The sequence below is a fragment of the Zychaea mexicana genome (assembly GCF_025766255.1).
Source record: "Zychaea mexicana strain RSA 1403 chromosome Unknown BDB00scaffold_63, whole genome shotgun sequence".
Lineage (NCBI taxonomy): Eukaryota > Fungi > Mucoromycota > Mucoromycetes > Mucorales > Lichtheimiaceae > Zychaea > Zychaea mexicana.
Genome location: NW_026516726.1, coordinates 74,595 through 87,755, shown reverse-complemented (window position 1 = coordinate 87,755; position 13,161 = coordinate 74,595). Strand labels below are relative to the sequence as shown.

Sequence of the window (13,161 nt, the reverse complement as noted above, 5' to 3'; positions counted from 1 at the left end):
AAATTATTACTTTCCCATAATTTATGATGAGATTGCAGATTAATATTCTCAATAATAACATCTAACCTTTTTAGAGGTGAAACGGTTTCAGCAGCAACAAAATCAGAAATAGATGAAGCACAGATAAACGTTGCCAGCTTTGGCCGACGAATTGATATGCTGGTCATTACTCATACTATAGGAGAAGAAAAAGTCGTGGAGCTAGCTGCGATTGAACATAAGAAGTATGGCAAGAAAGCAGAAGTGATGTTGGAACAACAAAACAAGAACATCTTGACAAACTCGTGTATACTTACACAATTATAAAAAACGATTCAAAGTCGACACTAAACCAGACAGCATTACAAACCCACTTGTAATGGATATATCAGGTACATTTGACTAAAAGACGTATCTACTGAGTAATAATGAACGTTCTATTATGTATGCTAATAAAGGTGTTCAATATATTTCCATGCATGCTAGGACGTAATGCGTATATTCACCAAGTATACACGTACGAAGATGTACTTGTAGCTGCAAAGGCATCAAGGAAATACATCCAATTACCGACAACGTTATGTGAACTGGAAGGTTTTATCAAGCATGGAAACATGTTTACATTAGTGAATTATTGTGTGAGTAGAAATACAGTGTCTTATCCATGCTATGTGAAACTTAAAGAGTGTATTACAATACTGAATTATTTTTAGTATTTATTATTAGAATCATTTGGTTAAAGCTGCTCAAGCAATTTTACCATATTATGACAGAGCGAATAAGAGAATCGTTGAACAAAGTTTCAATAGTGATGGCTCTATCTCTAACAATCAGGCATCTTCCATTTATTTTTCCAAAAACAAGAAAGCCAAGTAATTAGTTTTATGTATTCTTCTTAAACTCCATATCTCAACCCTTTTCATGAATCCTTATATCCATCAAATTTACATTATTTTACAAACAGTAAAAACTTACCACTGGGGAATATGTTTTAGTAATCAGAAGCAGTATGAAATAGCAACGTATGCTACACTCGCTCATTACTGTAACTTTTGTATGGTGGTTTTTAGATCTATTGAGTGGTATATTTTATTCGTAAGAATACAAAAGGAAATAAATACCTTGCAGCCATTTCAAAAATATCTACTTAGACCACAGCTTTTTGTATATGATAAATGAAAACAGAAAAAATAGATATTATCATGTTAACATACATTAACTTCGATTACTTGTTGCTGCCTAAACAAACAAGTTGCTGGACGTATGCCTTCCTAGCCATGACGATGGCGCTGAAGGTTTTTCCCCTCAGATATTATAATATGACGCCAAGTCGGATCAGTGGATTAAAAAGATATAGATAGTGGGATGGATAATGTTTTTTTTTGTAGGAGATGGATGAGTCTATCGTTTAGTGGGCTGGGTATATCGATATAGTGCATACAAGAAATATTCAGTTTTGTAGGATGGCTAAAAAAATGATGGTTGTCAGACTTTAAATATGTTCCAGTTCTCTAAATAGAATGCCAACGTTGCTTGATGATTACAGGGTTATAAAATGGTTCATCGGGAATTGGTCATGATATTCTAGTAATGTGGCTGAGCAAAATAAAGAGAAGGTATGATTTTGTACGAGGGGAACTTCTTTGCTACCTACCAGAACAGCAACAACGCAGCTCTGAACTATAACACAACAAGAGGCTCAACAATATGCCCAACAGGTCAGACAATTGCTCCTCCTGCACAAGATCTTATGCAACAGCACAATCATAGGACGCTCTGCAACGCAACCTCGATAGTCAATTAATCATCACTTCTTATCATCCTATCTGATCTTTTCCTTCTTACAAAACCGCCATATTACCTTTATTTTTTATTTTCATTAAGTATATACAATGATAGCACATCCATTATTTTATCCCATCCACTTTCTTATCCTTCTTCTATAACTATAACAATAAACATTTATTATTCTTTATCCCATCCATACTTACGGAGAACCAGAGGATACTAGTCCTCTAGGCATGCAAAAAGGAAGGCATAAGTCCAGCAACTTGTTTGTTTAGGCAGCAACAAGTAATCGAAGTTAATGTATGTTAACATGATAATATCTATTTTTTCTGTTTTCATTTATCATATACAAAAAGCTGTGGTCTAAGTAGATATTTTTGAAATGGCTGCAAGGTATTTATTTCCTTTTGTATTCTTACGAATAAAATATACCACTCAATAGATCTAAAAACCACCATACAAAAGTTACAGTAATGAGCGAGTGTAGCATACGTTGCTATTTCATACTGCTTCTGATTACTAAAACATATTCCCCAGTGGTAAGTTTTTACTGTTTGTAAAATAATGTAAATTTGATGGATATAAGGATTCATGAAAAGGGTTGAGATATGGAGTTTAAGAAGAATACATAAAACTAATTACTTGGCTTTCTTGTTTTTGGAAAAATAAATGGAAGATGCCTGATTGTTAGAGATAGAGCCATCACTATTGAAACTTTGTTCAACGATTCTCTTATTCGCTCTGTCATAATATGGTAAAATTGCTTGAGCAGCTTTAACCAAATGATTCTAATAATAAATACTAAAAATAATTCAGTATTGTAATACACTCTTTAAGTTTCACATAGCATGGATAAGACACTGTATTTCTACTCACACAATAATTCACTAATGTAAACATGTTTCCATGCTTGATAAAACCTTCCAGTTCACATAACGTTGTCGGTAATTGGATGTATTTCCTTGATGCCTTTGCAGCTACAAGTACATCTTCGTACGTGTATACTTGGTGAATATACGCATTACGTCCTAGCATGCATGGAAATATATTGAACACCTTTATTAGCATACATAATAGAACGTTCATTATTACTCAGTAGATACGTCTTTTAGTCAAATGTACCTGATATATCCATTACAAGTGGGTTTGTAATGCTGTCTGGTTTAGTGTCGACTTTGAATCGTTTTTTATAATTGTGTAAGTATACACGAGTTTGTCAAGATGTTCTTGTTTTGTTGTTCCAACATCACTTCTGCTTTCTTGCCATACTTCTTATGTTCAATCGCAGCTAGCTCCACGACTTTTTCTTCTCCTATAGTATGAGTAATGACCAGCATATCAATTCGTCGGCCAAAGCTGGCAACGTTTATCTGTGCTTCATCTATTTCTGATTTTGTTGCTGCTGAAACCGTTTCACCTCTAAAAAGGTTAGATGTTATTATTGAGAATATTAATCTGCAATCTCATCATAAATTATGGGAAAGTAATAATTTTGAATTCCTTAGTGAACATAAATTAGTAGACATTGTATATATAAATCAAATAGAGCAAATGAAAAAAATAAATAAAATAAAACTGATATAAAAAAAATTATGGTTATAGATATAAATAGTGAGAAACGTTAAGTATCATATATTAGTATTATTAATATAACTAAATTTAAACTATAAATTATCAATATAATCTTTTATTATGGGGACTTATCATCATCAAGATTATGTAAGTCTATTGATTGATTACTATCAATCTAAGGATTTCTCATAAATGAGAAGAGTCAAGACCCTCTTCAAAGAAATCTTCGATTTTTTTATCAGACCCCAGTCTTAACATTAGAAAGTTGATAATCAGTTCAATTTTAAGAAATCGAGATAATAAAATTTTTTATAAAGTATCATAATATTTCTGATTAGTCCCCTATTCTTATTTCTAATGTTGTAAGTTGATTAGAAGGACTTACAACGTGCTTTTATTATCATAATATTTTCAATTAGTCCTATATTCTTATTTCTAATGTTGTAAGTTGATTACAAGGATTTACAACGTGCTTTTTTTATTTAATTTTTTGAAAGAAAAAAAATTATCGGATCTGATGACAAACATAATTTTAATTATAGCATTGCAGAAAATTCGAAACTTTATCATAATATTATACATTTGAAGTTTAATATATATACACAATTATCTTAAATTATTAATTCTTCCTTAGGCATTAATTAATAATAATAAATTATGTGGTAAACTACTATTTTATTTGTTTTTCATAACACCCTCCATGCTTTAAATTTCATTGATGAGTACATATCGTTGCAAGCTCCTCATGTAAGGAGGGATATGCTCCCTACCGGTCCGCTGGCCCCAGATATAATATGTTTAAACATATAGTTTAAACACATTTATATGAAACCTAAATAATGTATAGATTAAAATTTCTTTAAAAAATATTGTTAATTGTTTCAAAAATAAAAAAAATATTAATTTTAAAGACATTGATGGACTAAAAAATTTAGCAGGCAAGTTAGCATATAGTTTATGCATAGTGGGTATTTATGTTCCTGATTTTTGATCCTTACTGGTACATAGTAGTTGTATAACAAGGTGAAGCTCATCGCCTTCTCCTTGACTGATTCAGCCCTGCTGCCTTGGCGCTCTGCCTCCATTTTTGTCGCCTGCAGCATCCAAAACTTGCTACTATCTAACTTCTCAAAGCTCGCATGCAGCGCCTCCTTGTCTTGGTCCGTGATCTTGACCTTCAATACTGTTGTTGTAGAGGTAGTGGTAGTGGTAGTAGTTGGTGAGGTATTAGTGTCGAAAGAGTCGGCTTCACCGTTAAATTCTAAGCCACCAGTCGAAGTGATTGCAAGTTTTCTCTCTAATGTTTCCCATGCATGTGGATCAGATACCTTGAAAAAAGAAGAAAAAATTAGCTTCGCTACTACAAAAAGCAAATACTATGATCAATATAAAGAATAGTAAGTACTAACTAGTATTAAGCTGGTAGATTGAGCGCTATTTGTCAAACTTTTCATCCAAGTGCTTTTGAAGTCTCAGAATGAAGTATTTCTGTCCTTGGAGTTGACAATCACGCTATCAAGACGGTCCAAGACCGTTTGAAGGGTGACAGTGGTGTTGCTGTCTGACTGCGACAAAGGCTTGAATACTATCACCAGAGACATCAGTTATTTGTTGTACTTATACTAGTGCAAGCTTATTTACTGAAACATTTATACTGATAGCAGTAGTAGTAGCTACCTTCGTCGATTGAAGTAACGAGTTCAGCTTTTGTTGACATGGCAACTAAAGTGAATGTGGTTACAAGAGAGAAAATCAAAGTGCTGCGGAACGCGAGCGCCGAACCATGTGGGGCTTTTTGAATCATCAAGACAGTGATTGTTCTTCTCCACTCACAACAGGGCTGAGTTTCTGGCTTTGCGTTTGCCGCGAATCTCTTGGTCCAGATCGTGGCAGTTTCATGTTTGACAACTGGCAATTGTCCTTTCGACAGACAGGGTCTATCCTTCTTTGTTACTCACGGTAGAGTGCTGCGTATAAAGCTTAGTAGAAGAGTGTTTATGCTAGAGTGTGTACAAAGATAGAAAGAAAAGTGTGGGGTTGATTAATCAGGCAAAGACTCATTTACGATACATAATAAGACATGTCACTTTCTTTTGAGCTATATGCAATCTAAGAGCGTTTCACGTTGCGAACCTGTTGTTACTATAGGCATCTTACAGTTATGCAGCTTAAAGCTTTGTTGCAACACATTTAAGTAGTCTTTTCTAACACACTTGCACTGACAAGCCGGACATGGCTAGATTACATACGCTAATGCTTGACCCACTTGCTGTCGCCGACATACGAACATTCCGCCCTCACTATGACAACAAGATAAGTCATCATGAGGAAGACCTAGTGACCACACGAGCCGTACTGCTCGAATAACATGATAGAACGCTTCCAACCCTTATCATATGAACGAAAGCTTTGGCGGATGACGTATTGATGCAAAGAAAAATGATATGCATTTATTAGCATATAAAGACGACGACCGCCTTGGGTATGTAATATTCATCATATTTAGAAGCTATATCTCGATTGGTCACGATGTAGTGTATGTTTAACTTGTGCTTCCAGAATTAAACAAAGAGAAATAAAAAGATTGATTTGCTTGTATTGTTGCTATATTATTACAAAACGGTTGATACTGCACATGTACATGCGTACAGAGTGTGATAAGTAGAGGATATAGACTGTTTCATGCTATCATAAATTACACATCAAATCAAAAAATTACATATGTGAAAGAGAGAGAGAGAAATGAAAAAAATAGATGAGACGAAAAATAGTATAACACTGCAAAACAATATATGGAAGCAACTACAAAGCGCCTTGAAGCTCCAGATCCACTACTTCTCTCCTCCCTTCTCTTGCTGTCAACATGTTCGCTGGTAACGGGTTTATGTTTGATCATGGATAATGATGGGTGCGGAGTATTAGGTGCTGTTGTGGCATCGCGCATAGCACTGCTATTCCTGCTCGTTCCTCTGCTCCTTGTTGTTCTTGATTATCTAACCCCAGACTACGTGGATTCAGAAAGGACAAGCACGATCCTACTGACGATGATGAGGATGTTTAGAGTTTAAAAAATGAGTACTATATGTGACTAGACAACTAATTAAAGAATCCATTTCTGTCTGTGATAAATAACATACCTTGAGGACAATATCCTAGAGCATTCTCAATACGAATAAGGTCCAGCCTGACAGAAAAAAATATAATGAAGCGTCTTTATTAGTACGATAGCTCAATATATTACTTAGCTGGAAGCAGTCAAGTTAATTAAGGGCATTTGATGATGCTGTTCACACAATTGAAGGTGTCGAAATAGATAAAGAAAAAAGAGAGGAAGAGAGAGACAGAGAAACGGTACTCCGAGCAACAGTGATTCAGGTTATCTTGTGAGGACGGAACTGACAAGGCCCTCCCCACTGATGCACAGTAGTCTATCATGAGCAAACAGCAAGCGAGGACGTTACTGGCAAAGTACTCTGATGCATCATGATAAAATAGTGGTATCCCAGATTTGGGCTTCCTTGTGAGGACGGAACTGACAAAGGCCTTCTGATACCAGAAGAAATCGTACCATTGCTGATGCTTCTATACATAAAAAGGGTCTACGAAGAAAACAGAACTATGGCAAAATGCTGCGGGAGTTAATCCTTAAAAGGTTTTATAGATTAAAGGTAAATCATTGTTTAAAGATATATATAAAAAAATTAAAAATTAGATTATAATTTTTTTAAATGTTTAAGATTTTTTTTAACTTTTTTTTTAATTCTTTAAAGGTTTAGGTTTTGTATAAACCTTTTTAAACTGTTTAAAATGTAATATCCTTTAATGTTTAATTCAAACCTTGTAGTAGTGCAATAGTAGTGAGTAAGTCCCTTCTCTAGCCAAGGAATACTTGGACAAAGGCTAGCTTGACAGTGAAAGACATAAATAAAATTAATTAGCAATTTATTGCTAAATTAATTGTTATGGATTGAAACTCTGTGCGGATAAAGAAAGCAAGGAGCAAAAGCCACTATAATTGAAGAGCAGCACTGTTCAATAGGAAAGCTCAATAAGAATGAGATGGAGTAATATAGCCTATAATGTAGTATATCTGTTTGCTCTCAGCTAGAGATAAATAGACATTATGCAGTAGCATTACCTTGATGGAAGCCGAGGAGTGGTTCGTTGAATCCTCCTATTTTTATGCATCGAATTTGTAAGAGAAATTGATCAGAAAAGGGACGATACCAACAACATACAGCGAAGAGTATAGATGAATGATCATGTAGCATCTCTTATGATAGGTATAATTTGAGTGTAGGTGTTGGTAGGTGATGCAGGTTTTTCTTAAATGACATATGTAAAACACGATATAGAATAAAGTTCGTAATGTAAGAAAGTGAAGAAAATGATGGAAAACAAGGAAATTGATGATAATGACAATATTCGATCAGGTCAGGCGCTGACGCTTGTTTGCTGATGAGAGTTTTGGTGACGATAGAGAAGATGCTTTTGTTGAATGTGAAGTGGGTGGAGACTCGTAATTTGGTGGAAGACACCAGTGTCTTTTGAAGGAGGTAGTGGTAGGATGGGGTGTGCTTTTGACGGCAGCCAGCATTTGCTCCATGATATTTTTCCTGGTGAGTGCGATTTTTAGCAGAGGAATTACTCTTGTTATGAAATTTTGCTCGTTGCTTGGGTGTTCAATCGGGCGAAAGCGTCTTATTCTTGTAACCAAACCTTCCGGGATGTCTGCATCGACCAACGAGACCTTGCCACCTGTTTGATGCCAAAAAAAAGATAATGGAGCCTAACCACCAGCCCTTGTTTAAAAACCTGATTTAGACTTACCATTCATAGAGTACCTGACGACATGGGAACGGTGGAGTAGTGACAGAGCATAAGTGACATCAAGCAACATATCCTGGAGTACAAGTGGCATTTTGAGGGATCCATCTGTTAATGTTTTTGTTTGGTCGTTTTTTGATCCAATTTCAGTGCAGCTAAACTCGATTGGTCCAGAAGCAAAGACAGTGTCGACACCTCGTCCCATCTTACGCCTTTCAATTGGATCGATAGCTGATAGCTTTCACTTTGCATTTTTGCCATTTCCACTGCTTTCGCTTGACTTTTCGGAGCTATACATAGTAAATAGAGAGATCAGTACATTGTTTCTTGCGTCTTCACATCCTCCTTGATCATCTGGTTACTCTACCCTTTAGCAGTAATCAGCGTATCCTCAAAGATGGTGGTAAAAAAGCCAAGAAACTTGTAGAGCTGATCTGCTTCTGGAATGCTAGTGATGTCGAGTGTCTTTTTTTTTGAGAAACGGCCTTGATACGTTTTGCAGCTCTGTTGACAGCCAAACCTTGAGTGAATCATCACATAGATTTAATGGCATTCTGCAAGCATACATAAATACTTCTAACGGTGACTTCTACAAAATATTGATGGTATGTATGCGATTCTGTTTTCTCTTGTTGATATGGAGGCAACAAGCTTACCATTTCTTTCATTGAATGTCGACGCTAACTCCTCTGGCATCTTACACTCTTCCAAAGGTCTACCCTTCAAGGACACTTCTTCCAACTCATCTTTGCTAAATACACTTTGCCAATTGTCATCAGTGATGTCTAAAATTATCTTTTCTATTATATTTTTAATTTATTAATTTTGGTAGATTTATTACTTATGCTTAAATTAATAGTTAATGTTAAACTCCCCTTAATTACAAAATTAAAGTTAAATACAAAAAATTAATAAATATTAAAGTTTAAAAATTTTACTCTAATTATATCTACTTTCTAAAGTTAATTCAATATCTTTATAATTCCTATTATTGCTCAGTGATATAATAATTAATAATAAAGATAATGTAATTTCGTAAAGAAGATACATATAGTATATCTATAATGATGATTTTTTATAATTAAAAGGTAGAACAATAAAACGAAAACATAATAAGAATAAAAATAAAGTTATTGATATAAATTAAATAAGAGATATAAACAAAGATGATAATATATATATGAAATAGAGAAGATACAGTAATAAAACATACAATTGAACATAAAGAATATCAATTTTATGTAAAATGGAAAGGATATAATGATCACGATAATTTATAGATATCTTTATCTACATTTAATGAAAAAGAACTTTCAATAGATTATTTAACAGAGAAATGTAATCTTATTCAAGGTATTAATTTCTAAATGATATCTTTAAAATTATTATTAGAGAAGTTTTAAATATATATTTATTAGTATATATTTACTATTGATTGTTCCTCCTAGTAATTCGTCCCCAACATTCTTATCATATATATATCCTTCTTCTTAATACACAACCTTTCCATTATATTGAATAGTGCTTTACCAACATAGTCAGCAATGATCATTTCCCTAGCTGACATTAGTTAAAGTATTAATGATACTGGAAGCAGCAACACTATTATATAAAAATAAGTAGTTAAGATTCACAAATATGTATTAATATAAGAAAAAGGATTGATCTGGAGGAAAGATTGCATACTATATATAGAAATGGAGATATCTCTCCTTTTTTTGAAAAAAAAATTATTTATCAATAAAATACAAAATTAATCTTTTTTTTAATCAAATATATTAATTTAACATTTAAAAAAAAGATTAAAAATTTGATTATAAAATAAAAAGTAATGCTATAAATGTTTTCGAAATCTTCTCCAGTCTAATATTTATAAGTTTTATGATTTTGATTATATTCTCTTAAAATCTATATAAAAAAGATAATGGACAATATTTTTTAGTTTTTAATTTTTTCATTAAGTCACTTTTATCTTAAAAATATCATATATCATTAGTAATAATTCAAATACTAGCATCAGTAGATATATTAAATATAGAAATTAATTTCAGCCATTTAATATGTTTAAATCAATTTTTATATAAGTTATAGATAGAAAATGTTAATTCTTTACATTCTATTTATTCTATTATTGATATATACATTTATATTTTCATAATTAATAATTTTATTTCACTTAAAAAGAACCTTTTAATCTGTTTTTTATCTTTATAATCTTATAAATATCTGGATTCAATATACCTGAAGTATTGATTGTCAGATATTAAATTATATAACTTATCCTTCTCTCCAAAAAAGATACATACTGTAAATAACCTTCTTTAAAGTTATTGAGTTTATCTTAGAAATATATACAAGAGAATATTTAGATCTTTATGAAAACCATTGATGGTGGCATCAGAAGTGAAGGAAAGGAATACTGTGGACTGTTGCCCTAGAATCAATATTAGTCAATTTATGATTCCTAATGAGATCTGGTAAAAATATAATAGTCTTACTTTTTGATTAAGATATTTGATTATAGGATAGAGTACATTAGTAGTAGCTTGACCTGCTGATGGCTTTATTGTTTTGATACTAGAATTATGTTTTGTGCAGACCTAAATGTTCTATTGGGCTTAATTGGTACCTGCTGTGTATCTGTAACTATATTCTTTCACTAGTGGTATTGCTATTTGTATAAGTTTTCTTTATAATAAAACAAATCCATAAAATACAGTGGACCCCGTTTAATGTCAGCTCTCAAGTATAGCTGAAAGTATTGATGCTAACGGGGGTTGATGTTAAAGGGGGTGGCACAAAGTTTAACTGTATAATAAAAATATTAAACCAGCGCACCCTGATACAGTGTATGTATGCAACAGAGTTGTTCCTAACAATATATTTTCAACCAACAACGAAATAATCTCTTTTGATTAGATATGTTTGACCTTAATAAGAAGTCAACCCTGGCCAAGGTGTTGACATTGACCATATGTAGAAGCTGAAATTTATCTCTGCAAAAATATGAGGTTCTTAGTTAAAAGGTTGACCATATCAGGGGTTGACATTAAAGGGGTTGACATTAAAGGGGGTCCACTGTAATAGCCTCTGGATCAAGTATTTTCAGTTGAAGGTCAATGATCACTTGCTCATGGCGTGTGACGAAATTTGAAAAATTTGCGCAGCGATGCGTTTTTTTGCAAGAATGAAAATACGCCTTCAACTCAGCTAAAAGAGTGATAGTCGAATTGATAGGTATTAGTATCACTAAGCAACACGTCTATGTCTTACTGTAATTTACCAGTGAATTTTGTTTCCATAGTGATTGTTGTTGGTAGACAACGGGAAAAATCAGAAGAATAGGTATGCGCAGTAGTTGTCGTTCTTTGTTTCTGCAAGGTAATTTTATATTCATGCAAAAAATTTAAAACATCGACACAATACGCGACATATTTGAACGCTAGTAAATGATTACTGTGTTTTTATATAATTGTAGTTTAATTGCTTGTCGTCTTCTCATTCATCCCTTTCCTCTCTTTTTTAAACAAAAAAAAGTTCAAGGCGAATTGCCATGATGTATGGTGACAAGTCAACAGTTATCAAGTCTGATGAACAAATGGGCTCTTACAATTTTAATCAAAAACTAGCGGTCCCTGCCTCGCTTCGCTCGGCTGAATGAGCCCCTCCGCTTCGCTCCGTGTCATTCAACGGGAACGCGTCGCAAGGGGGTTCCCCCCTTGACCCCCAGGTTGGGGGGCAAGCCCCCCAAACCCCCCTCTCGTTGCTTATTCATGGCTGAATCAGTGATCTTGAAGTATTCAAGCCTAAACAACTTCGCTTTGCATATTACTAAACCCTAACTGCTAAAGCACCCGAAACCCTACATTACTCTAATGTGTTATGTGTTATCAATTGTAAGTATAAGTACATAATATATGTTCGGTATGAGTATAAAAGAAGAGAAATCTAAGTATTGAAATGGGATTGAAAAAATAAAGTAGAGTAGAGTGAAGTCAATGGAAAAATGGAAAAGAGAACTATATGAAGCAACGGAAAGAGGGACAGTATATCAATAGTAATGGATAGAGAAAAGCATAAATGCTCGTATATGAGTTATAGAAGAACTTCATTATATACGACATTTCTTGTATTGAGCCCAGGTTGATCAGGTGAAGTAGAGTTTTCTGGATCGACCATAATGTGGATGGCAGATGGTCTACGGACCCGAGACATTGCTACATATAGGAGGCCATGTGTAAATGGCGGCTCTGGTAGGTAGAGACCAACGCTGTCAAAAGTTTGACCTTGGGCTTTGTTGATTGTCATTGAGAATGCCAATCGAACAGGGAACTGCGTTCTTTTGAATTGTATTGGGCAGCGGGCTTGCGACGGTGTGAGGGTGATGCGTGGAATTAGAACAATTGTGCCAGTTTGTGGTCCAGTGGCAATCTCGGCTTCAAGGACATATCGGCGGACAGAGCGAACAATCAATCGAGTACCATTGCAGAGACCATTTCCAGTATGCAAGTTTCGTAGCAACATCACTGGGCAGCCAACTTTAAGCTTGAGGCAATGTGGTGGAAGGTCGGATGGATCAAGGGAATTAAGGAGTTCAGGAGGGTAAGCAATTTGGTCCTCTGGATCGTCGACCGAGTCAGCACTTTTTAACTCCTCAAGGTATTCGCCTGGAAACTGATCGAGAACCCGCTCGTTCAGAACAGCAACATCCTTGTTTTTAGGTGTCAAAATTGCACGACTGGTTAGAAAATCACGGTCCACATTTGGTGAGTTCAGATCACCGAACACAACGTCAATGAGCTCGTTAGTGTTGTAACGCGGCATCAGCATTTGGCGAGGAATTAAGACTCTATCTTCTGTATTTGGAACTAATGGCTCAGCACCATCACCAATTCGAAGTAGGTATTCGGCAAATTCGCGTAGCTCTGTAGCATCAGCTGTATGAGCAGCTTGCTGAACACGCATATTATTGCGTAAGTGGTGGACTGTAACATG

The 13,161-nt window shown here is 34.3% G+C and overlaps 2 protein-coding genes across 2 annotated transcripts; both read right to left on the bottom strand.

Annotated features, from left to right (window-relative positions):
* Window positions 1–4,150: 4,150 nt before the first annotated feature.
* On the bottom strand, window positions 4,151–5,056 carry BDB00DRAFT_789829 (uncharacterized protein; the record flags this gene model as incomplete). The annotated part of the gene is made up of 3 exons (XM_053120904.1): window positions 4,151–4,171; window positions 4,338–4,600; window positions 5,017–5,056. The coding sequence occupies 3 exons, from the start codon at window positions 5,054–5,056 to the stop codon at window positions 4,151–4,153; spliced, it is 324 nt and encodes a 107-aa protein (XP_052977294.1).
* A 3,090-nt stretch (window positions 5,057–8,146) lies between these two features.
* On the bottom strand, window positions 8,147–8,407 carry BDB00DRAFT_767686 (uncharacterized protein; the record flags this gene model as incomplete). Its single annotated transcript, XM_053119691.1, has 1 exon — window positions 8,147–8,407. A coding segment is annotated over one exon (261 nt), but the record flags the coding sequence as incomplete, so codon positions are not given.
* Window positions 8,408–13,161: the final 4,754 nt, after the last annotated feature.